At 35.3% G+C, this 27,470-nt stretch overlaps 2 protein-coding genes and 1 non-coding gene across 3 annotated transcripts; 2 read left to right on the top strand and 1 right to left on the bottom strand.

The window, feature by feature from the left end:
- The first annotated feature begins 464 nt into the window (after nucleotides 1-464).
- LOC116171589 (EARP-interacting protein homolog) lies at nucleotides 465-5,615 on the top strand. Its single transcript, XM_031488526.1, has 6 exons — nucleotides 465-692; nucleotides 1,232-1,366; nucleotides 1,425-1,817; nucleotides 1,868-2,088; nucleotides 5,180-5,338; nucleotides 5,389-5,615. Exons 1-6 carry the CDS (start codon nucleotides 651-653, stop codon nucleotides 5,546-5,548), a joined length of 1,110 nt encoding a protein of 369 aa, XP_031344386.1. The 5' UTR covers nucleotides 465-650; the 3' UTR covers nucleotides 5,549-5,615.
- Nucleotides 5,616-7,214: 1,599 nt separating this feature from the next.
- Nucleotides 7,215-22,846, bottom strand: LOC116171584 (probable peroxisomal membrane protein PEX13). Its single transcript, XM_031488511.1, has 4 exons — nucleotides 22,540-22,846; nucleotides 22,340-22,493; nucleotides 12,265-12,683; nucleotides 7,215-8,155 (listed from the first exon to the last, which is right to left on the bottom strand). Exons 1-4 carry the CDS (start codon nucleotides 22,712-22,714, stop codon nucleotides 7,617-7,619), a joined length of 1,287 nt encoding a protein of 428 aa, XP_031344371.1. The 5' UTR covers nucleotides 22,715-22,846; the 3' UTR covers nucleotides 7,215-7,616.
- A 3,948-nt stretch (nucleotides 22,847-26,794) lies between these two features.
- On the top strand, nucleotides 26,795-26,956 carry LOC116160736. Its single transcript, XR_004143321.1, has one exon. It is a non-coding gene; the product is annotated as a U1 spliceosomal RNA (small nuclear RNA).
- The last annotated feature ends 514 nt before the right edge of the window (nucleotides 26,957-27,470 follow it).

Raw genomic sequence — 27,470 nt, 5'->3', positions numbered from 1 at the left:
AGCAATTAAACTAACAGAGTTACTAGCAGCGCCCTCTCTTATGAGTTATGATAATAGTAATTTTAAACCCCAAATACTAGTGATTCCAGAATTCACTTCTTTGCTGATGGCGATTTGGAAGGATAGTAGTATTTAGACTTAAGATTTAGCAAAGGATCATTCATTATATGTATTATCTACTACATTTAACATAACATTCCTATACATTTTCAAATCAGCCGTTTGGTTTCTGGATAAATAACGCTTGGGCGCCGCGAGCCAATTATGCTTGTGGTAACGTTTCTGACCCCTCTGTAGAACTGTATAAAATATTAAAATCCACCAGAAAAAAAATTCTACTTGTAGTTTAAAATCCATATATTATGTTATGAGTTTATAAATTCAAGGCATACAATATACAAAAGTCATTGATTATACAGATATACACATAACCAATGGTGCAGTGCAGTGCTGTGCAGTGTAGTCTACGAGATACCAACATACCAATATGCCGTTTATCACCATACCAATATGAATATATACTAACATCACATAACCTCAAAAATATAATAGATGGTCTTCCTCTCAGTTCTCACCTTTATTTATTTTCATTAAATGAATAAACAAAGGCCTCAGGATTCACGGTAGATTATTTATTACATTAGATTGAAATGGAAAACGAAAATTCCGTAATTTACGGGCTTGAGTTTCAGGTAAATAGTGGAGCAATTTTAACTTTTTTGGTAGTAACTTTAGCTGCACGGTAGTACAATCCAAAATTATTTTGCTTTTAGGGTAATCTACCTTTAGGCAACCTGTTGATTACTTTATAGAAACAAAGTAGGGATGTATCTGAAACGTACAAAATTACAGACTTCACATATTATTAATAGTAGCACTTTAGTACCTACTGACATGCCTTAGTTTTATCAAAGTGCTCTCCAAGAGTCAATTTGATTATATACTTATAGTCCTTTTGTTATGTCAATCTTCTTAAGAATGAACTTTGTGCGCTTTCACATGTAGATATTAAATTATTGATGGCAAAGAAGAAGACTGCGTATAGTGTTGATACACAAAATGCGTCTGAGAATACAAAAATTTGGCAAACAAGGCTGTGAGGGATTTCTAATGAGTCTGTATTAGTGATAGGTATCATGTTCTAAGATTGACTTAACTAATAATCAACCCCTAGTAGTATCACCTTTCATTCCTTCACCGTTTATCACATTAATTTGTATCTAATTTTTAGGCTCGGGCCCTTTGTGCTCAACTAGCAGATACTGAAAAAATCAGGTTCTTCGTTGGAACACAATCCTTAAAACAAGTAAATAACCAAATTCATTTAGTTGAGTTTGATGAAGAAAAATCAACATTAAAAACTTTGGTAACAGTCTAGTATACTAGGCACTGTTTGAAATATTAATCCATCCAAATTATCATAGGTATACCATCACTCAGATGGAGAAGTGTGGAAATTGAATGCGAGCCCAACTGATCCCTCTTTGATAGCATCATGCTACAATTCGGTCAACAAAGAAAACTTATGCACCATGAAAACGGCTATTTTAAAAATACCAGACATTTTTAACGACGATAACATTGATAATTTGGAAATAGTAACGAAATTTGATACCTCCGCTTTCGGAAATGATATAAAGACAACAGAGTTTCATCCCAATGATAGGACGAAAGCGGCATCTGTTACCGATAATCAAATTGTAGTATGGGATATATTGAGCGAGAATGCCCAAAACGTCTCGCATATCACGTTGGAAGGTAAAAATAGTCCAAAGTTTACAATGGGTAAATGGAATCCGCATCAAAACGGCAATCAGGTTTTATTTTATTCATCACGTACTTTGGTAATAAAGTGATTCTAATGTAGTTTGCGACTGCAACTGACACCCACTTGAAAACTTATGATATTCGAACGGGGTCTCTGGCATGGAATATCGATAATGTGCACAGTCAACTCACACGAGATATGGATTTTAATTTAAATAAACAGTACCACATTGCTACATGTGGTGACGATGGTTTTGTCAAAATTTGGGATTTTAGGCAAACTTCCATTCCAGTCTATTCGAGAACTGATCATTCACATTGGTAAGTTTGGGCGATTTAAAACGTACTTATTCATAATAACAGTTTTCCACTGAAAGATGCATAAAAGTGCAATGCATCTCTTACAGACTGACGCTACCTACGTACCTATCTATAAATTGGAGCAATACCATTCCACTCCCTCCCCAATCAATCTTTTAAACAGAGGAACATACTTACAGGCCTATCCTGACAGACTTGTACAAAAAGTTTCTTTAAAATTTAATATTTTTAAATGTCTTTGGCAACACTTTGTGAGTGAGAGTTAATTTGAGGGATATAATGAGTACAATTTTCTTCTGCATACTATAAAGCAAATATCCATCCCGTGAAGTAGTGAATTCTTGCAGGTACCTACTATAACTACACAGTGGACACTTTCGGGAGAACATTTTTCTGGAGATTTTTCTATAGGTACCTATTGTGCATGGCTCACAAAGTCTGTCAAACACAATCGTTGAAACTATTAAAAGGCACTGAGTGAAAACTGTGAATATAGCCTCAGATTTGTGACTTGCATAGGTACTATCATTGTTTAACTGTGTTTTCCCCTCAGTTTTCCCACTTTGAAGGTCTTTCCAGAAGACGTTTAAAGGTGTTGCAATTCCTTTAACTACATTTTGTTTCAAAATGGGTTTTTAAAAGTGGTGGTTTCATAGAGGCATTTCTCGAAGTATTTGATCGAATTTCAAAATAAACAACGCACTGTGGATTAAACTGATCTGAGCTTCCAGTCTAAGTGAAACCTAATTTGAAGTAGAATTCTTCATATATATGGTGTTATACGACAAAAACTGAACAAAAAGTTCCTCTACCAGTTTTCCATCAAACCGCTATTTTTCGAGGTACTGCGGTTTTAAAAATCTCCGCCCCCCCCCCTTCGCTGCGCCACTGGTTAAACTTAATAATTACCCATTTTTAACAACAAAAGAAGGTTCAAAATAAACTATAATTATGACAAGTACGTAATTACAACAGTTGTTCAAAATGTCCGCCGTCTGCTAGTAAACAAGCTTCAGCACGTCGAAAAAAAAAGTGCCGGTCTGATCAAAAACTGGTAGAGGAACTTTTTATTCAGTTTTCGTTGTATAACACCATCCCACGGTCCGTGTGCGCGAATTTCGAAACACCCTGTATTCCTTTTTTTTAGTTATAGACTCATTTGTCAGTGTTTCTGGGTTTTAGGGGAATTTTTCGAAAGGAATTATTCTTCGTATGTGAATATTTTGTCCGTCCGTCTGTCTGTTCTTCATCTAATAATACTTTTTATTTTCATCGACACATGATTGTAGTGCATAGGATGTGTCAAAAAATACATTACACGAGAACAAAAAGACACGACAATATCCTCGGCGATATCAAACCTTCGCCAATCGAGTTCAAGGATCAGCTATTGACTATGAGCCAGATTAAAAGTTGTGTTTCCGACTACGAGTAAAAAATAAGAGGAGAGAATATATCATATCACTTCTTTTGCGCTTGTCAGTTGTGTCCACTTGACTTATCATAAAACAGAAGAGAGGATGTCAGTTTTGTTTTATTACACCACTGCCAATAATGACGCGTTTCCCCCCATTCTTCTCGTACTCTTATAACTTCCTTTTTGTCCATTTCCGTCTCGTCCCCTTTTAATGCAAGGTTCTCTCCTTTTATTTTTTACTCGTAGGTTTCCGAATACGAATTGTCCAAAAATTCCCCTACTGAAAATTGTATGCGATTCCTCGTATCCTATTAATTTTTCCCTTGTTCTGCTCAATATCAAGACAATCAGGTAACAATAATGTCGTTTTTTGAGGATTTTACAAATCAAACAAAAGAAACAAACAAGTTTAAAAAGTCATTATGCAAACATAACTGACGAGAGCGTATTTTCCTCCTAATAATATTAATGCTGGGACCAGGAAAAAATACAGGCAAGCACGAGATCCTTACCGCATTCTCTTTCAAATGAGTCGCCTATCGTCGAAGTCTATACAGTTTAATGAAAAATAGTGGAGCATATACAAATACATACCAATTTTGAAATGGGCATTAGTTTTACATTTATTCGAAGTGTCTACATATGGAACTTTTTATAAATGCTTTCGTAAATAGCATTGCGCATTGTCTACATTAGAAATTTCATTGAATACCTTTATAAATAAAACATACAGCATGCGTTAACAGTAATTTTGAAACCGGTATTAATTTTAGTTTCATTCAAGGTGCTTACATATGATATTTTGTTTAACTGCAACTAACTAACAAATAAGAAAGTTGCCATTGCGCATGCGCAAAACCAAATTTTGCAATTGGTGTTAGATTTGTCTTCATGCCAAATGCCTTATGTATAAAATTTCATTTAAATGCCTTCATAAATAAAAAAAGTTGGCATTGCGCATGCGCAAAACAACATTTCTGAAAATGTCGTTAATTTTACTTATATTCGTAGTGTTTACATATAAAGTTTCAAAGTGAGGCAATACAAAAATCTATAATTATACAGTAAAAAAATGATATAAATACTCAAAAGGGAGAAGTGTGACGGACGACAAAGTGCAGCCCATAGCAATTTTTCACTTTCGAGAGGAAAATACTTTAAAAACTACCATTAAACGGCATATTTAAGCGCCATAACTCAGATTACTGGTGCGATCATCCTTTTTTTAAATTGAGTATCAAAATAAAGCTACAAGCATGGCGAGAGCTTTAGATGCGCAGTTTACTTGAATGTCTCCAGTGCCGTAGTCATGATAACGAGCATGATACTGTAATATAGTTCGATACGCTCAACTAACTGTCACTGAAGTAGGAATGTCAATCGACAAGTTTTCCCTGTCGATATCTTATTCGGTCTGCGCTGTTTTTTGGCATGCTATAGCGCGTTCCCTGTACCTATAGAAATAATGAATCCGTGAGTGTACCAAGCAAAAAATACAGTTTAATTTCCCAACTAAACTAAATTACACTTCTGATTTAAAATCACAATAAAACATAGTTTACTTCTCTAGCTAGAGTATAAAGTTCTAAGAATAGAAAATACACATACACAAACATTTATTGAAAATAGACATTCTGGCAAAATTAGTGTAAAATCGTTCAATCTTCATTTTAGGGTGTGGTGCGTTAGATTTAATCCTTTCCATGACCAACTCCTGCTAACAGCCAGTTCGGATGCTCGTGTCCTTCTCTCCAGTGCTGCTAGTGTCAGCTCAGAAAATAATGAAAGCATCATTCACGACGACCCATTGGAAAATCAAGATAATAAACAGATGTAAGTGTATCTAAATGAAGTTTGAAGTTAAATTTACCCATACTTTTTAGATTATCAGATGGCCCCCTTCAATGGTGCGAACACGAAGACAGCGTTTATTGCGCGGAATGGGCCCCTGCTGAACCATGGATATTTGCGTCACTTAGTTACGATGGCCGTCTTCTTATCTCGCGCGTTAAAAGATCTTTAAAGTATCAAATTATGTTGTAATGTTTAAGTTAAATTTATATGAAAGTGAAACCTTATTTAATGTCAAATTATAGAGTTAGCTAAATTAGTCTTTATTTTTATTAGCATCAAATTGCAATTTTTTAACAGAAAGATGTATAACAAAGATGATAAGAGCTGCATGTGGGTCCGGAGAAGCCTTATAAGTTTGGAGTTCTACATTAAGGGAAGGGATCAGTATGTAAGCATGTTACATGCACATCAGACTGTTTTAACTTATTAATCAAGGCGTTCCACGGGGTTTTTTTTTTATTTTTATTTTTTTTATTTTTATTTTTTTTATTTGTTTCCGTTATACATCATCGTGAAGTTTGAAATGTTTGGAGGTTTGGCGTTTTAGAGGTTTCAAGTTTTGGATTTGCAGGTTTTGAATTGAAGTTAACAGCCGGTATTATAAAGCATACTTATAATCTTTGAATATAGTAACTACCTTTGATTTCTGCATTTCTCGGCAATGCACTGGGTTTCAACACAACTTTTTTTTAATGCTTTCATGTTTCAGCAAGTTTCAGTTTGGGCTCATCGTCAGTGTATGAAATTCATAAAGAAATTCTTTTAACAGAATACATACATCGTTATTAAAGATGGGACCAAAGCTCTCACACTCAAACCGTTTGAGATATAGACATGAAAATTAGAACGCTTCTATTTTTAAACCAACTACCTCGCGACGTAGTAAGATTGCCCTCCAAAATATTCAAAATTAAAATGAAAACATTCTTAAACGAAAAATTTAGAATTGTCAATGGTATTCATCCGATTTCAACGTAAGTTATTCTTTAAATGTAATTGTCCCTTTGTTCTTTATCTCATTCAAACTTGACGTTTATAAAAAAAATGTTTTTGTCTTAACAACAATAAAGATTTTTATTATTATTACTTCACATATTTTGAGGTTAAAGTTTTTGTTGACACATGGTTTTTTGTGCGACCGCCATCTTGAATTTTTTTATGACATAGTTCATGTGATGCGTCTATAAAGAAAGCTCATTTTTTTCTCTCTCTTACTAGATAAACCCACCATTAGGCTTTTCTAATGCAATATCATTCGTAAACGCTAGAACAAAATAAAAATTGATGGTAAAGTGTAATAAACTGGGTAATGGTTTAGAAATAAATGTATGCAACTAAATTTTCAGAAGGACCAACAAACTATAGCTTTTAGAATGAGCGTGAGCGCATGTACAAATTTCAAGTCAATTTAATTAAGTCTAAGATGGTCAGCAACACTAGATACGGGGAAAAATCGTTTCACTCATCGACATACAATTCGAACATTAATTACATATTGGGGTACATGGAGAAGAGTAGAGGGTCAAGATGCTTCCCTGTGGTACTCTTAATTTTCTGTAATATATTTATTTTTCATATTTTTTTTTATACACTAGTAATTTCTACTCCTTCTTTTGATTTTTTGGAATTTATTAAGAATGTATTTTAAATCAAATCACCATATTTTAAGATATATTTAACCTCTCATCTACACGTTTTAATAGATAAAACATCACAAATACATCAGTTATATACATATTTTTGGTATGTAAATGCTGTAAAAAGAAATTAAAATAACTTACGGAATTGATATCAAGACGACTGTTTAGTTACCAAGATGAATAGCTAAATTACACTAAAAAGAAAACAATGTTTGCTCATTTACTAAATTGTATTTTTTTCAGCCGTTTGACAATTTTTATTGAAACACTACTCATCAATCCCTATACCAAGTATGTAAAAAAGTACTATACTTACAGAAGGAACACTTCTTTTTAATCACCTTTGTAATTGTAACACGTGATTTTACTTGAGCTCGGTTATGAACATAAGATTGCTAATGAACAGTCACACTGTGATTCTCTTTGTTGATAATAATCTGCTGCCGACTTCGGTTTTAATTTTATTACTGGATCCACAAGCTACATTAAATTTGCTTTTGAAAGTACTGCTACTAAAGGACAACCACAAAGTACAAAAAAAAAGCTGAAACAGTCTTATATGTTTGGCATAATTACATTTGACATAACAGAACAGATCTGATAATAGTTACAGCCATTTAATTTAAATTGGCAAACACATCATCGAGTTCACCATCTGTACCATTTACATTTGCCTTATCAATACCGTTCACAACGGCGTCGCTTTCGTTGCAATTAGATGCAGAGTTATCGGCGTCAGGTATTTTAACAATTCTTTCTGTGCCATTACTTTCAATTATTTGGTTCTCACCGAAACTCACCCTCTTAATGTTATTTTTCGGAAGAACTTTGCTTTCTATACTAGGTAACTCCTCATTGTACTTACTTAAATTATTATTATTATTATTGTGATTATAGCTATTCTTTAATACGCCCCCATTATTTACTCGTTTAGATAAAACTATGTAATTTAGCGGTATCAATCCGGCTTTTCCGTTACCAACGGCAAACGCCCAACCTGTGTTCGTCAATTTCATCTCCTCCTGAATGTAAGTCGGCGCCAATAGTAATTCGTCGTTGACTCTTAAACTAAGTTCGTTATGTGATGTGGCCCTAAAATCAAAGGCCGCTTTCACTTTTACGCCAGGCGTTTTCCATTTTTCCGGATTGTAACGATCTGAAAATAGAAACAATCAAATAAGTAAGCAAATAGTGATGTTTTCATTGAACGTTTAAAATATATTTCTGTTTCCCTAATTGTAAATGTGGTGAAAGATGAACATATTTTGCATACATACACAAAAATAAAAATGAGTCATTCAAGTGAATGCAGGGGACAGGGTCATTTTTCCTATACCATGTACTGTATTCCACTTATATTCCTATGTATACTGTGTACATAAAGTCAGGGAACGCTTTAACTTATTTATTGCAAAAGAATTCACAAATGTGCATATATCACATGTCATTTTGAAGAAGTGTACTCTGAAGATTTTTTTTGTCACGCTTGAAGTCACACTTTGAATGTGATTTTCCACTTTCACTTTGAAAGTACCCTGTTCCGACTTCCACCACATAGTATAACCTCTAAACCTATAACTTTCCTCTTGTGATTATCCTCAATATGGCGAAAAAGAGATCGCAAGGCAGCAGTGGATCAGGTTGGACATACAAAATGCAAACTATATTACATTTTTCAATTTTCCAAAAAAATTGGCAAAAATCGTCCTGTTAGCAATAAATAAAAACAAAAACTGTGCCCTGTACTCTAAAGGGATAATCAATCTGCCCCAAAATTTTATTCCACATATGGCTCCAAATAGTTGCGGATTTGAGAAAGAGGAGGTAGACAAAAGAAGTTCTATTTCAAATTTGAAGAATTTTATACACTGCTACTTGATCTTATCTGTAATTATTTACTGTAGTGATACATATATTGCCTCTATCTCATAGTCATTTTTACCTCCTATTTCCTTCCTTATCCTCATACATATCTATAGCAACCATCAATTGCTTGAACTTTGTACACAAAATATACAGGGTAAGTAAAAACATCCTCGCACAAGCCATTATCTCCATTAGTTATGAAGAAATTTTTTAAATAATTGGTGTGTATATCAAACTAGCACACCCAGCGAACTTTGTAAGGCCTATGGGTGATGCAACAGAAGTGTTACAACAGAAGCAGCAGCGGACAGAAGATAAAACATTTTTTGCAGAAGCGAAAGCAGGAGCGGAGGTGTAAATACTATTATAATTTGATGAACACTAGAATACTTAATTAGTCATAAAAATTTGGTATGAAATAAAACACACGAATTGTTGCGACAAACTAATGAGATGAATGAAAGTAAATAAAGGCAAACAAGTCACGGCAAGTCTGTCGGCTGGCTCAGCTGACAAACCCCGCCCGGGGCGCACGTCATCTGTCGTCCTGTTCGCCCAATCAAATAAAGCGCACAGCACACCTTGTCATATTTGAGAAATTCCGGCATACTTTCCTTATAAAATAGCAGAATCGAGGTGGACCGGAAAAATTCCAGTTGTGGAAGTGGAAGCAGAGGTCTGTTGCATTACTACCACCTGTCAGTCAATGTCTTGCTCTAGGATGGGACATAAGCGCACTTTCTCCGGCTGCGCCGTCTCACCTCACCTATTCAATAGGTAAATTTGGGCAAGTGACTATATGACTATAACATTGACAACTACTATCATGCAGTTAGATAAATTCCTGAAGACTAGGAAATAACTGTTAAGCGAATTTGTGTAATCCAGTATTTTCTTTTTCTTATGTTAATGATTGCAATAAATCCGAAAACACTTAACATTCCCGAAACAGTTGAAGATAGGTATAGGAAATATGTCTAAAATGTTTTGACGAATCCAAAAATTCATCAATGTACAATCAACATCGGATATAAAAACATTGAAACCGGTTGTCATTATAAGCGATATGCCTGGAGGAGTAGATACCTACATACATTACTTGAATCCTTAATATGAATGCATATTGTATCTTTGTTTCTTCATTTATAGTTGTTCCCAGTGACTGATAAGTGCTGTCACATCTTGGCAAATTGTGGTACATAAAACAATGTTGCGCTACCAGCGGCGCCAGTCTGCAGCGCATCAAAAACCCCTCCTGAGAAGGGACTCTATGACTTTTCCTACCAGCTGTCATTTTACCAGACTCCTGCTATTACCGACTATGTAAAAGACTATTAAGACCTGATGCACACGTCAGGTCTTTAAATGTACGGCGCCGTTGCGTAAACGAACCGGCAACATACAATTTAATGCACACATCTGTGATAAAGACAAGAAAAAACACGTAATGTGCTTATATTTATAAAAAAATTAATCTTAAAAGCAGAACAGGTGACACTGGCTTCACCCATTTACTGATTCATTATAAACATGATATCTTTTCGACTTCACCAATAAATACTTCTAGATTAAACTCTTCATTTTCACCCATTCTATCCGGTTGATAGATAACAAGCATTGAAAGGACAGAGGTGTGACCGCAGCGCCGTCGCGTTGATGACGGTACGAACTGGACGTTCCGTGCACGTACGGTATGCCGCATATGCGTACGATACCAGCAGTGCTGTATGTTTAAAAACCGGCCGTGTAATAGTTATTTATTATATCAGACAATAAAGGAATATTTTAACCATTGAGTGATTAACTTTCACGAGATGGTTAGTTTCCCTTTTATCGTCGTGTATAATACAAAACTTTACTTTATAGCAGGATCCAATTCTGAATTTAATTAAGACGTGAAAAATAGCAAGTTTAGGTTTTGCCGTCGCGGTCGTTTCCATAGAAACAGCATTTTCATATTTTATGAACGTCACTTTGTATCGTGCTCCGTGTCCCATTTGAAATAAGAATGACAGATGTCATTAGAATACATAATCATCTGTTTCAATTTATCTACTCTTGCGGTTAAAGTGATCACTTCCTCTACCCTCACAGATAAGAACCTACTCATTCAACCTATTAAAATTTAACATCTGGTATACAATAAAAATAATTTGCAACAGTTACAGTACATTTTTTAAAGTAATCTGTTATTTTTGTCTTTTTTTTCTTAATCCGAGTCAAATATCTTTTATGTGTTATTTTCATCAAGATTTCTTGGATAACATCAGAATTAAACTCTTCTTCAAAAGTGAATATTATTAATAGCCTCGCATATTGTTAGTTCTTCTTGGTCTTCGTTCCCTTCATCAGTGGTGTGATTAGTGCTTTTGACTTTTGATAATATCTCCTTCTCAGTAACTGGGCCACACATGGCAACATTGGTATCTATTCCTATGAGCTCCTTTATTTCAATTCTTGGTTCTGTGGCTAACTGAGCAGCCCATTGAAGTAGAGGTACGTCGTCATATTCATCCATCTTACAAGCGGAATTAAGTGACCAAAAATGTAAATTTTCTATACAAGGCCCTGCAACAGTGCGTCAGTCTTTCGTATATCGTACCTCATAACAAATATAAAACAACGGTGTATGCAAATGTCAACTATAGAAATTATTTTTGAAGGTACAGGGTGTCATATTTTTATGGTGTCAATAAGTAACCTTTTTTAAAATAAAACACCTTGTTTATTTTTATCTGTTTCGATGTCATTTGAACGCTATTCACTTTTTGATTTTTGGCCAATGTTGCCATCTTATTAATTTTTTCCCGTAGATTTAGTTGATCAATGTTAACGTTTTGGCTTAAGCATGTAGTACTTAATCAGGTTATATAGCTATGATATATTTTAATCACTTGTACTGCCTCCTAATGGTGGCAAAATATGAACATCAGTATATGTGTAGGTACCTCTAATGGCAATGTATAAATAAGCAAAACCCACCATTCTACGATCATTCGCAATGTTTACCTTGTGCGAGATACTTCACCCTTGTTTGAAATAATATCACACTAAGCAATAATAACACTTGGCTTACAGAACAACCCATTTTATATCAAAAATAATTTTTTAAAATCTAGACTAAAGAAGTATGCAAAAATGTTCAAAAGATTAATATTGTTATTAAAAGATTAGGTAATGCCATGCATAGTACAATTTTAATATGTTTTTAAGCAACTGATCAAAGATGTGAAAATTGGTCACATAAGCACATGTTTCTAGTTTGCCATTTCATATGTATAAAATTTGGAACAATCATTTTTTCAATTCAGTATGTTATAACACAGGATTCTGAAAGTGTAACCGCTCTTTGTAGCTAATCTACCTACCCATTTGGAACAAATGGAATTATTTTATTACCTTCACATTTTGGTAACAAGAATTTGCTGATCAAATATGGAGCAGAAACAATCACACCAAAAAAGGCGACAATGGGCCAGTTAAATCCACCGCCGGCTGGATTGGAGCTTGGATCTTTGACGTAAGCCTCCTTCCACGCCTTATTTGCCGCGTTATCCATCACCTTATATCCCATAAGTACCATTAACTTTCTATACAGCCACCTGAATAGTCTGAAGATGTTTAGTGAATACCATATATGACCAAATAAGGTTCGTAAACGTCCAAAATTGTCTGCTACACTCAGTATGGCACGGAAGGAGCTTGTCATTGCAAACAGTGTATTGTCCAACATCATTGATATACTACTCACGGCGCGCACCACACTTTCAACACTTGCGAATGTATTCCTAGAACTTTCTTCTGCGAATTGGATAAACCTAAAAAAATGACACAGTGAGATTAAATTATTTAAAAAAGTTCCGATTAACAAAAACCCAGATAGTAATTAAATTAACCAATGCATTACCATATCTACATATCAACCGACAAGGTCAAGGTACCTATTTTTTTTAGTTTCTTGACCGCTCACACGTCAGAGACCAAAATCTCAACTGGAAATGAACAATTACAACAATAAAATCAAGCTTTTATTACAACATTTATTTGCTTCCAAACTATATAAGTTATTTATGTAATAAAAAATGATAAGCTAGTTATAAAAACTTTACATGCATATCTGTACTTTTGGTATTGCAACCACTTGCCAGTATTTCCATGATTTTGTTTTGCATTAATGCTTAAATGTTTGTAAAGGAAGTAAAGGTCGCTTACCTCTACTAACTCTTTTACGTTTCGGAAATAAGGGCCATTATAAAAAGTTAATGTGAGGTTATCAGTTACCGACGATATTCTGTTAAAGATTATATGTTAAGCAAATATTCTATACAAAATTTATGTGCATTTCATGGTCAAAGATCACAAAAATGAAATAAAGAAACAAGGTCTGCATAATTTCAGAGGCAGATTTTGCTCATATATAATGATGAAAACTTGAAACATTTGAAAGCAAAATAGGGAGATCTTATGAATGATTGAAATCAAAGGTCTTCTTTTTTAAGTTCATTAATAAGTTGCTGAGAATGTTTCCACATATCTTAAGAACATCTATGGCTTATTAATAAAAAAACGAGTCGTATTAAAAATGCTATTGTACAGAGTGAAGTTTAAAAAAGTTTCATTGAGTATAATTGTATTTCTTATTAGAGATATCACAAAATACCCACATCAGTTTGGGCGCCATTACGGCGCACAAGGTCGGAAATAAAATACTAATAATTTTTTCAAATGTAAATTATACACCGTCTATTGTCGGCGCAAAAGTAAGAAGTATTAATGTAATGTATTAAAAAAATACCCATTTGGCAGATCACAACGGACTGTAGCGGCCATAAGTTTATCACAATATAGTTTGTCGGCAATAACTTTTCATGGTATTACCATAGAATTATCAATGGTAATAAATAATTTAAAAAAAAAATGAAACATCCCTATAACAAATAGTGGCTGACTGACTCGAATTGTTTTTCATAGCACTCTAAATAACATAATATTTTATTGCCAACCATAGTTAATGCTAGTGTTACAATGGGCGCGTTCATAAGACACAACTGTTGTGGAACAGTTACCGATACGATAATTACGTCGCTACTTTTACGCTCTTTATGGAGCAGTCGACCATTTTTAGTAGCGCTACACATGTCAAAGTAGGGAAGGTGACATAAAACCCCAACTGTTACCGATAATAACTGTTGTGTCTTATGAACGAGCCCAATGAAAAAAATCAAATTTTGATAAATTTTTGGCCGCTACTGTAGTATCAAATAAAAACCTGTTAAGTAAATCTACATTTTAATACCAATTTTTGAGTGCGAATGATACATTTTCTATTCGGTTATCCACTATACAGGCTGATTCAAATTCGAGGGCCACCATGGGGATCTCAAGAACAGGTAAGAAATAGGTACGTAATTTAATTTAGCAAAGTTGCGTATTTTGATGCTTAACAAAACGCAGTTTTGAAACTGAAAAAAAAAACGAAATTTTGCAAAATCGTTTTTATTTTTTACTGAAGTTATTTAAAAAGATATTTCGAAATAAATGACGCATTATTATGGCCATTTTTTTCCCTGTACAATATGCTAGCTTTAAATTTTGAATCTGACGTTTGTGCAATTGAACGTTACGTTTATCCTGTTATACTCGCACTGTAAGCATAACCCATAGTCGATCAAAATTTTGCTTTTGCTAGTTTAGAGTTATTTGAATGATTGCTTCTATGTCAGATGTCAGCATTGCTATTTCGCAATATTTTATGTGCAGCGCTATTCACTACTCCTTCTATTTGTTTGTGTTATTTGCCACAGATTTGCAGGACGCGGCCTTCTGAATTCAGACGACCGCTGCGACCAGAATTCAAAGGTAATTTTTATTTTTCGTCGACTCCTTGATTAACGTTTGATTACATACTATTTTTAAATATGATCGAATTGTAATTGTAGTACAGTGCAATTAGACCCAAACCTGAACATCCAAAGTAAAAGTTTTCCTCCAACTGCAAATTGTTCTATACAGTCCACATATTGTTGGGTAGAAAGTTACACCATTTTAAGCGTCGGGTTTGGGTGGGAGGGGGGAGGAAAGTTAGAAAATTAGTAGTTTTGATTCGTTTTTCTGACATATTTAGAAAACTATGTGGTTTAGTGCGAAAAGTGCCGTATACAAAAATAATCTACAGTAAATTGCGAACAAAAATGCCCTCGTATATAATCTTGCTAAATTGAACCGTTCCAGACTTACGGAGGGTGTAACAGTAGAAATTTTTCATCATTTTTTTTAGATTCTTTTGGAAAAAAATGGGATTATCACTAAGGAAATTAATTTTTTTGTTAAAACAAATTGCGCTTTAGTGACCGGTGGTATGTTACTTGATAAGTCCTTGAAGGAATGAAAACTTACCACCTTCTCAAGGGGGGCCATTTTTTAAACAGACTTCCACTATGAGGGACAGTAATTCCTGGAGAGTTGCAGGATGTGTTGTTATTGTTCTCAGGTGTTCGACAATCTTCCATGCCCACTTCAGCGAGTTCATGCAGCCACTGTTACATCTAATGGTAGGTTCTAATGAATGTTCTGCCTGGTAGCTGCCGAAGTTTGGAGAAGCGCAGCCAGCTTGAACAGTGAATGTATTGGATGCTTTGAAATAGCCTGCAACTAACACTAGTAACGAAAACAAACCAGATCTTCAGTGTTTTTTACTTCAAACATAATTTCATTTTTCCAAAAAATCAAAAAAATACGTAAAATGTCTACTTTTACAATCTCTGTAACTCTGGAATCGTTCACTTCAGCAAGATTATACACCAGACCATTTTTATTCGCAATTTAATGTAGATTATTTTTGGATATCATACTTTTCTCGCCAAATCCCATACTTTTCTAAATATTTAAGAAAAACTCCAAAAACTACTAATTTACCAACTTTCCTCCCTCCTCCCATTCAAACCCGACGCTTAAAATGGTGTAACTTTTTACCAAACAATATGTGGACTGTATACAACAATTTGCAGTTGATGGGAAACTTTTACTTTGGATGTTGAGGTTAAGCCGTTTTTTCGACTAATTGCACCGTACTATTATTACATTTGCTTGATATTGATTTAACGATTATAGCCCCGGTGTTTACAGCGGAAGCCTGTTTTGATATTATTTTCTTTGACTACGTGTTGATCCTCTTTTTATTAATCTGAATTTAAACATTGGCATGCACATCTATTTATTAAGATTCCACTAGATAAAGTGTGATACAGTGGCCCAATGCACTCTGTCCGTTTCTTACGTCGACCACGACACTGCTCACAAGTATTTACCACAGAAAATTTGAAACCATTCCGATCAGTAATTTTTGAAATATAAGAGTTTAAAAATACTCCCCTCGCATGATACGTCAAGGTCTCCGACGACCTGTCCGCTGCTGAGTCTGTTGCATAACGGCACGTGCTTTTCTAACGCAGCAGCGTAGATTGTATTTATATTTTTGTATGTATTACATAAGTTAGTAGTTACCTTCTGTTTTAATTTCAATGTATAATGTGTGAACAAGGCTATATAAAGCCCATTTGTCTAGTCTACCAATGGTACATTTAATTATGGTTATGGATTTTTTCAATACTAATCACTAGTTTGTAAGCTTCAAGATGGCTCTCAATATTATTTAGTCTGAGCAAATGGGGGTACAATCGCATGCACCAAGGTTGTAGACTTGGAAACCCAGTGCTCACGTAGAATCACTAATGACTTTTGTGTTAAAAGTGATTTATTTCTACGTTCCCTCCAGTTTATATACAATAGTATATAAATATTATATACCGTGGGACTGAAGTAGTACTTTTGCTTTTGTGTTTGTTGTTTTGAGAATCCCTATTGGACATATTTTCCAATGCAATGAGAAAGTGTGTTTTATTTTTTTGCATCTCTTCATCAGAAACAAAAACGATATCGGCAAATTTCGGTTTTTCTGGCATATCTTCGGAAGTAATCGGAATTTTCCAGGTTTCTTTAAAGCATGATAATAACTTTTTAATTGCGCAGCTTTTCTCTAATTTGACCATGGTCGTATCTTCTATGATTTCAGAGATCCCTGTAATAGACATCCTTATCTTGGACACAGTTTATACTGTTGCTCAATAGAGGGCACTTTTAAGTATACCTAAATAGTATACTTGTGCTACCCATGAAATGCGTAAGGTTAGCAATCTGTTGTTTGCGTATATCTGTGCTATTACTATAATCTGCTAAACAAATAAAGCACAGTAACTGAGTAACTATTAAATTAGGTAAGAACATTTATCACTCAAACTTCTAAAAACTCAAACCAAATAGTGCAAGTGCATGCATATTTTTGTCTGCTTATGTTTATACACTTATGTCATAGAAGGGCACCGAAGGCTTTTGATATATTTTATATTTGGGGCCACATTTTATCTACTGACTTTAATTTGACAGCCTGATGGCACGCCACCTCACTAACCACTAGAACTAAATTTGGACTGGACACTATGTACCAAATGGTGCTCATATTAAACACTCTTAAAACTTGTAATAAATACTTACAAAGCCTTAAAATCACGATATTCTGTACAATCAACGATGAATTCCATTTCAAATGACTATTAAGGTACAAAGATAGTGAGAACTAAACATCAACAATATAGAGATAACAATATAATCGATGCATTATTTGTTTACAAACATCGACATTTATTATAAAAAAGTTGAAACCACATTTATACTTTGTTGAATCATACTCTAGATCAGTGGTTCTCAAAGTTGATTGCACTCCGACCCATTTAATAAACATTTCCAGTCTTGAAACTCACCTTTTAGCTGTCTTAGAGAAAAGAGGGCATACATATTGGTAATGCTCAGATTCTCTAGTGGCGAATCGCCCGGTAGGGCCAATTCAATATTCGTTCGGGGGTCGCGACTCATAATTTGGGAAATACGGCTCTAGAAAAACATTTAGACCGATATCCACTTGAATAGATGCTATGCACCTTCATACATTTGACTATTAGGTGAAGAGGGTAGAAACTAGAAATTATGCATGATGCAGATTAAATTTTAGTTTACTCTAACCGATGTTAATAATCCGAACGATAAACAATTTATTTTGAACCATTATGTCTTTCGTTTGCAACTCGTCGTGGAATTTTAATGGAAGTATTGCTTGTAACGGATGAAATAATCTGTTGTATTTCTTCCTTACTTATAATGTTGAGCGTAGGTACAGTATGATAGAGCTATTGCGATTGTGTATGGATTGATCGGCCAATAATAATATGATGTAAAGTATTTGCAAACTAGACTTTGTTCACATTATGTGTGTATCAGGTATCTTAAAATAAACTTGAGAGATAAATATTTTGTGCGTCACTTCCAGATCAAATAGTTTTAGGTACACATTTGCAGACATTTGTATATTGTTGAGGCTATTTGTGTCCTACCAATTTTTTTCATATGAAAACACATTTCTACAGTTCCAGTAATTATAAAAACTGTAATTTTAACAATTTTCTGCCGTATACACAAGGATACGCGGCGATCGTCATAACTGGAAAGTTTCCACGCACCGTGAAAGAGCTCATGCAGGGAGCCCTTGAACAGGTAGGTAAGTGAGGCAGTAGCCTCTCCGTTAACATTTATTTTCTTCACTACAAAACATTATCAGTGTTTAGGGCTTATTATTTCTTGAAAGATCCCTGTAACTTTTCAAAGCAATTTAATAGATAGCTCCATCTATTGTTGGAATTTTAACCACGCAATTTTACCGCGTAGTGGGGCATATAAAAAATGCAGTTGATGATGATTTCTCTATCAAGCATGTGGTCTGTCACTGTGACGCTTTGGTCAGAGACATATATCAACTCCTTGGCGACAGTTATCTGAAATTAGGCAGGGTGAAGCAACTTAGGCTATGGGATTCTATCCTTTATTGCGACGAGTGGGCTCTGAACCTAGTTGCGAAAGAAAAGGAGGCACAATGGGCCTTTGCTGTGTCTAAGTGCTGTCTGGTCGGGCTTCTCTTATGAGTAGAATAGAATAGAATGAATGGGAATCTGATTGTGGATTATCCAACTTCAAGCTTTATGTATTGTATTGTGTCTCAACTCACATCCAGTTAGCTGTAATTGTCCTTGAAGACTCACAACAAAGTCTTCTGACATAATGACCAATCAATACTAGGTACCTATTTCATTCATTTAAACAAATACAGTGACACTTTTTAAAAAAACTTCAAGTGATAGGGGTTTACTACCACAGTAGCAACTTAAAAAATCTTTGCCACATTTACATTGTCAAATTTGAAAAATAATCTAATCGAATATAATAATCTCTTTAGTAAATAATTCAGTCAATACGTAAACTGCGGGTAGAGACTCCATAAACAAAAGCTTAAACCCAAAACATTCTGTAACACACTGCAATTGATTTGTCGTTAATTCACTTCTAGAAAGCACAAAAAGATCACGAATACAAATATAATAAATAAATACAATTTACTTAGGAAAAAAACTATGGGTATTGATAAACCAAACCGTACGACAGTACGCCGCTGGTAGAGAAAAATCATGTAAGCTATACGGATGCTACCGCAAATAAAGGTGAGTAAAAAGCGGTACCGCCGAGTGTTAAAATTTTAAGTCCAAAAGATCTAAATTAACAGACTTCTGCTACAAAATACTATAATGAATTTGAAAATAATAACTAAATTAATAAAAAGGGTACACTTACATTGCTTTTGCCCACGCACAAGTTGCAACACTACTTTTAAAAGTGGTACCTGTTACTATCCACAGACATGTGTTGGAATGTAATTTATGCAGATATAAAAGCATACATTAAATTAAAAATAAGAAAGTTACGGAAGAAGTTTGGCGCAACAAAAATACTATTTATACATTCAGGCCTTTTTAGGTTAACGTACATTTTGTCTCCCCAATTAACAATGTTCAACAGCATTGCACACTTTTTTCCAGTAAAAAAATATTTTTTTGGTATTAGGTCAATGTGAAGCAATATATTAAAAAATAATCCGATGGTTAACTGCTAGATTTAAAAATATGGAAGAAGGAATTTGTAAAATTAGCAGTACTGATATTGAAAGGTTTGTGACCCCCTTAACGGAGGTGCGAAAAATTCTGGAATTTTGGAAATACAGTCTGAACAGGACGATACTGCGTACAAACGTGTTTTTTGAAAATTTGAAAAAACATTTCTACTGCAATTCTTCATCTGGGAATGAGAAAGAGATACTGACGCACAGGGCGCAGTTCGTAAAAAATTGCATCACTGCAATATGCAATGTACTCCTACACCTACATAATAGTAAACAACTGGGGTAGGCCTACAGTCGATTGGAGCACGCAAGATCACTCTTTGATAACTGTGAAAGGAACTGTTGAATACAGTTTTACAGGTTTATTTTAATGAGTTTTTAGCGCATTTCAATCAAAATTGCTATTCTCTAAGTTTTATCAATTTGTTTTCATCATAAAGGCAAGATGCCAAACCGTCAGGAGGTAAACCTCCGCTTAACCGAAAACCTATTCAACGACGTGTCACCCATCTTTGTAACTCTTATGGTTTAGAATAAAAAGGAAAGAAGAAATCCAAATTTGACCACTTCTTTGGGGGTGGCTCCCAAACGAAACACGTTGGACCCTCGGTTTATTTGGCAAAAGTGCTTGTCTTGATCCCCTCCAACATCCAATTTTTTTTTTACATGCGGTCATGTAACACCCTGTATAGTCACACTAAAATTGACCAAGGAATTCAAATAGGCAATAATCTACAGGGAGTTCTATTAAAAAAATGCAACTTCGATATAAATCACCCTGTATAATGCCGTTTAAAATATCTTTAAGTCTTAAAGATCCTTCAACATCCCCCAACAATGAATTATTAATGTATGTGTTCATAAACGTACAATCTTCCACCCACGTACTAATCGCTCACCCTGTATAAAACAATAGTCACCTCGAGAATCATGTTTTAAAGATCTCAAATCAGGCAGAAAACACATTTACATATAAGCAGTGGCGGCTGGTGGGCTTTCTATTTGGAGGGGCGCTGAGTAAAACCTCGACATGTATAAACAAGTATAAGTTAAAGCACATTTTTTAACCGAAATAGCTTTTGTTTTGACATCACCAAAGGATATATTTCTTGCAGACGTCTCAATCGCCCTTTGCGAGTACCCTCTTCCGACAATCCGTTCTTGAGATATAAGGGAATATACCCGATCACGATAAGAGGTCGAGGAGGAGGGCTATGGTTGCTAGAAATTAATTCCTTTCGTTGATACCTTTCATTAGAGTACCATGAAGGATACAACTAGTCCCCCCCCCCTCCCCACGTACTTTTATAAAAGGACAGAAAGAAGGGCAGTAGTTGGTAGAAAACGATTCCTTTCGTTAACACCTTTCATTAGAATACCATGAAAAGTAGAACATGTGTTCCCCCCCCCGCCATTTTCTAAAGTTTAACTTGCCACCACTAAAGGAATGCGTATGCAAAATCTGAGACCAATTTGTTGCCGTATCTAAAAGTTATGCACGTTTTACTTTCAAAAACAACATCTCAGGAAATAATTCGTGGGGAGGTCCCCCTTTTAGACAGCGAAGTTTAATGGCCATCTGGCACACCTTCAAAGTATAGGCTCCCTACTGCAAAAAATTCCAGGACTCTTAAGACCATTCCCCTAGAAGTAGTTCAAAACGGCAGAAGTGGGTCCGAACGGACGGACGAACAAACCGCAAACAATAGCACATTTTTTTTAATTCTTAAAAAATGCGCTAAAAACAACAGTTTATTTTTACATGCTTACAATTTTTGTACATTTTGAAATAGAATTCCAACGCTGGAAAAATTGGACTAACTATTAATCTAGCCCCTAAAAGAATTTCATTGACAATAGAAAAAAAATTCACTTCGAAATGAGATCATTGTGCTTAATTCTTAGCTGTTTTAGGCACATACAGACTGACGCAATCAACTTTCCTAAGCCATTAAATGGTCATCACATCATACACATGTAAACCGGTGACATAATAAATAAAAATCGCTAACTTTATTAAGAACCTACGAGCTATACAATTTTGTTTGAAACTGACCGTATGATGAGAACACCCTGTATACTCCCTAATACCTATGTCTCTATAATTTGAGACACTTTAAAAAATGTGGAGAATGAAGTAAATTCATCTATGCCCAACTTCTCTTTTAAAACAGCTCACTTTCGACTAAATAACACAAAGATACAGACTTGCCGGTTGTCTCATTCTTTATATAAATACATAGCTATTTATTGTCGATGGTCTGAAACTCTTTATGAATGTACCTAAATAGTACTGAACCGAAATGAATAAAATTTATCATGTTTTTTTCACATATGCGAAATTGTTGTTGCACGGTACATGAACTACATAAGAGGGTTGTTTGTAGGTATAGATATGCAAGTAAACATGACACCTACCTTCGTTCTGAATCATCTCTTGGTCCATAACTGGAATAATTATCTAAACCATACATTCCATGATTTCCATAGCCATAGGAGTTTCCATAACCATAGGAATTATACATCGGGCTTTGGTAGCCCATCGAACTGTAACCACTTCCATACCCATAACCTACAGTCACATTAACAAATAAAAATCATATTAATAAAGTATTTACCAGAATACGGCATATGACCATAATTGCTAATCGGTAAAGAGTAATTTCCAGTTACGGGCTTCGGTGGTAAAACGGGCACGTTCCTTGAGGATCCAATTTGTGGAATTGCGGGGTTTGGGTTTGAACTTCTCAGGACGGGAGTCTCATTGATGTCGGAATTAGTTGAAGTCATCATTAATAACTAATACCATTAAACATTAAATAAATTCTCATTTTAAAAGTTAATAAAAATAGTAATAAAGTTTGATTTGACACTTGGATCTCTTGAACTCACATCACATTTAAAAAGTAAAAGTACGCAAAAACAAATGACAGATGGAAAGTTTAATTTTTGACAAAATCATCACACTGCCGTTAGGCAATTACGGTAAATCGACCAGGTGGTATCAATATACAGTGTGGTGCAACAAATGAATGTGTTTATTAGCATTTATACAATGTTATTAGCATTGATTATACAATCAATGTTATTAGTTACGGCGGACCACTCTGGGGCCTTTCACCACCATTAGGCGGGCGGCAAAATGACCTGGTTGTTTGTATGTATCCATCAAGTGACACGCGGGCTGCGTTTGAAAAGGAACCGCTTTCTGTCCGTACCGCATGCGGGAAAAATATTTTGTGCGGTCAGTGAAAAAATTTGTTATCCACTTGCATACATTTACTGCTTTCCATTTGAGTGAAAGAGGAGCTCTAAGCTGTACCGTGCACGATGCCCTGTGTTCCTTTTAAGAAAGCTTCGAGCTCTGACACGCCCGAAATTGGATTTCCCTTGTCCCCTCATGCACCACCTATTTGCTTGGGGCTTGTAACACTTTTGTGGTTATTTGGTTTCAATGATTCTACTTTGTTTGCTGTCCGTCTACCATGAGCACCATAAAAGGCCCCATACACGGTATGATCGATCTGTTCGATCCGTCGTTTCAGACCGATCGAAACGATGAATCGATAGTGTATGTCAAGATCGTTAACGATTTACTTCATCGAATGGGATATCAGACATCGCAACAAAAACGCATACAATCGTGAATATCGTAACGATGAATCGACAGTGTATGGCTCATTGCGATCAACGATTCGACAGGGCACGTATGACGTATTAAATTATTTAATCACGATGGTTCGGTTGTAACCGATCGATCGTAACGACCAATCGTTTCGTGTGTGTGTGGTAAGCTTTGTGCGATCTATCGTCACGATATCGCTTCAAATCGATCGTGATGACGGATCGTTCCGTATATGGGTTCTGGAGTGTGGCGTGCGGAGTGACGAGCCAATGTTCGGCGTATAGTCGAAGACCTCGCGTCGTGTTTGCTTTGGAGTATACAAAGTTTGTCACCTATCGATGCGATAGGACACGCCACGCGAAACTCGTCGCGCCGCCCTCATCAAACGGCGTGTGGCGCAACACTTTACACTCCAGGCGTGACACTTCACACGCCGTCAACCCCCCCGTGGTTTGAACACTCAGAACACAGGTTACACACTAGGTACATGGTTTTGAAATAAATATTTTTCGCTCAGTTCTTTCATATGATTGAACATCGACATCATTATTTTTATTCCGTCAAAGGGACGGCAAATTATGATGCAGCGCTGGGCGATCACAACAACACAAACAATGGCCCACGCTACGCAACGGCTCGTGCTTGTGAGGTCGTACCATTGAATCAAAACCACATTTTATTCAATGACTTTACTAATAAAATACTGATCTGTATTACCAAAAATGCGCTTTTATCATGCATAGGTGTGCCGATTCACAACTTTTTTTGTAAAACGTGTTTCACCACGAACTTATAAATTAAGATATAAGTTCGTGTATTTCACTGATGATACTAAAGTATTTATAATAAACAAAGTTTACAGCGAAAATAGTTACTCTAGTACGCGATATTTGTTTTCCGTGCATTCCCATTCCCTCTGTGTCGAAAGCTATTTCAATTTCCATGATTGGGCAAATTAGATTTATTGCCGAATTTTTGATAAAATAATGAGAAATATACCTGAAAATGAACTAATCCGTATATCATTAGATGAGAAAAAAAATCTTTTGATTGGTGTCATTAATTTATAAAAAACCCTGGAAGTTAACATGGAGAGCAACGATCTGAAAAAACGTTTTTCACATTTTAATTGCCCCCAAAATACAAGGTGTTGTTGCATATGTTCCACTACGTTGTATATCGCCGTAGAGATTTTTCAGAGTAGGTACAAATGTCAATTTGAACTCCATATTAATGTCACTATAATTTTGAGGGTGTAACTGGTGTTTAACAAATCTCCGCCCACATCCACCAACAAGTAAAAAGGTTTTCGCCCTAAGGCGAGTAACTTCAGTGCATTTTCCATAAATTGATCAATACTTCCACAAAGGCCATACCTATGTGCGCTATGTTTTTCATTACTAGAGGCATCTATGGTTAAAATGTTAAAGAAATATCTTCATAAACAAGGGAGTTGACACTTACTGCGCAGTTGATATTGCGCGTCTTGCGCATGCGCTTATTAATCTGATATTTACAATATGTAATACGTTTGCTTTTACTATAAGCATCTTTGGTTAAAATTTCAAAGAAATATCTCCATAAATAAGAAAGTTGGCATTGCGCGGTCTGCGCATGCGCACATCTGATTTTTACTATATGCGATATATTTGCCTTTACTACAAGAATCTGTGATTAAAATTTCAACAAAATATATCAATAAATAAAAAAGTTAACATTGCGCAGCCTGCGCATGCGCAGTTCAATCGTCAAGATTTTCCTTGACTCAGGTGCCAGAGCGATACGTTATCGAATGCAAAAAGAACGAACAAAATATCTTGAAAACTGTAGGAGTAGTTAAGGCCTCGGACAGACGGACGGACAGAGAAAGTGGCTGCAATAGCGCACCCAACCCAACTTCGTTGGAAAATGCGCTAAAAATGCGGAGTTAAAATTGGCATTGTGTAGGTACTCTGAAAAATTTCTACGTCTACGGCAGTATACAACGTAGTGGAGCATATGCAACACCTTGTGTTTTAGTTGTTGTTCGCCTATGTCAAGTACAACTTCAATTCCTACTACGTTACAGAATGCAGACAGAATGACGTTTATCTGTATAATGGTACAGAATGTAAATACGCCACCCGGTATAGTTTAATTATGCCAATTTGTAAACAGCTTTGAACATAAACTTATATAATCAAAAAAAGTTAACAGCTGGTTACTTTAGTATTAACGATTACAATAATGATTAATAATTACGATTACCTCTGAGAAAGGTAATTAAATTACAACACGATTACAGTAGGTATTTTATAGTATATTAAGTATGGAGAACGGTAAGGGATTTTTACCGTTCGAAGACAATTGTTTGGAGGAGGAGCGAAGCGACGACTCCAATTATTGTCTGAGAACGGTAACCCTTACCGTTCGACGTGCTTATAACATTTTTTGCGCGATCGAAATTAAAATTATGCAACCAATATAAATATGCACTAAGAAATTAACGAGCAGAATAAATCGAAATGATCGAAGTGGTATGGTGTCAATCACTAGGTAACCAGTTTATTTGTCAAAATTGAAATTAATAATTTCATAAAAATGTGCATGTGTCTGATGTAGTTTACTAGCTTTGTACTTCCTTTATGACTTTATGAGCGTCTTGCTATAGGAAACAACAGCACAAATTGTACGTTTAATGTACCTAACAATAATTAAAGATTAAATGTAATGTAAGACTGTTGATTTTTAAAAAGGCGTCGGTAAGAATTTTTGCTGTTCTGTTTTTAGATCGGTAAGTAATTTTGACGTCGTCGTAATCATAGCAACTGGTAAATTCTACGTACTGTCATGGAAACACCCATGGTAAATAGTCAGAAATGACCGATCGCGCAAAAAAACTATTTAGTCCTGATAACTGATTACATTACACAAATAGTAATTACTAGTGAGTCATTAGATATTGTAACTAATAAAATACAATTGTATACGAATTTCGCAGCTTTGGGGATGGATAAATGCTACCACGTTCTTACGACTGACCGCTACTTAATAGATCAGTGGTTCTTCTCACTCATAAGTCATAAACAAAAGTGTTTTATTTATGGGTTCTTTCCATTTTCATGGTTCTTCTCATGATCTTTGGTAGACTGTAATTCAAGACTATCAAATGGTTCTCGGATTTAACGGATGGTGGCGCCACTAACAATTTAGACACTTGATGTTCCGTTGTATATTGAATATGACATCGAGCAAAATGCTGACAAAGCATACTTACCTGGCGTAGGGGTTACCGTGATCAATAAGGCGGTTCCCCCAGGATGAGGCCCTTTCATTGCACTACGATCGGGCTGAAACCTGCGATTATCCCTAATGTGGATAACTCGGGCGCGTAATTTTTGGTAGTCGGGACTGCGTACGCGCTGTCCCGGTTTTTATTAAAATAAACGAAGTTATTGGCCCGTATGAATAAAAGTAAGCAAATGCTTATACTTGCAAAATTCAAAGTAAATACTCGTAAGTGCTCCTTCGCACTGGGCGACTTAGCAGCGCTGCTAAGCAGCAGGACAGGACGCAGTGCAGCGCTGCTAAACCATGCTAAACAGACCAGTATGAAGGGGCAGTTACGAGTATTTACTTTGAGTTTTGCAAGTATAAGCATTTGCTTACTTTTATTCATACGGCCCATTGTTTAAATATAGTATATTAAGATACAAGTGTATAATCAAGTCTTTAAAGCACGCGCAACGTTGCAAGTGCTTTAAAGACCAATTATACACGTGTATCTTATAGTATTTTTTATTATACCTGCAGTATAATTTAAAAATAGGAAATACAATGAAGTCATATTGACGTTATACTCGAATACATGTTTAATTAAGTGGGCTGGGTGTTCAAAATTTCACGATTGCCATGGAAATGTCACTTGACGTTTGCTTATAATCA

The sequence above is a fragment of the Photinus pyralis genome, unplaced genomic scaffold, assembly GCF_008802855.1.
Source record: "Photinus pyralis isolate 1611_PpyrPB1 unplaced genomic scaffold, Ppyr1.3 Ppyr1.4_LG1, whole genome shotgun sequence".
In the NCBI taxonomy this organism is placed as follows: domain Eukaryota; kingdom Metazoa; phylum Arthropoda; class Insecta; order Coleoptera; family Lampyridae; genus Photinus; species Photinus pyralis.
The sequence above is the reverse complement of the archived record's forward strand: the minus strand, read 5'-3'. Positions and strand labels throughout refer to the sequence as shown.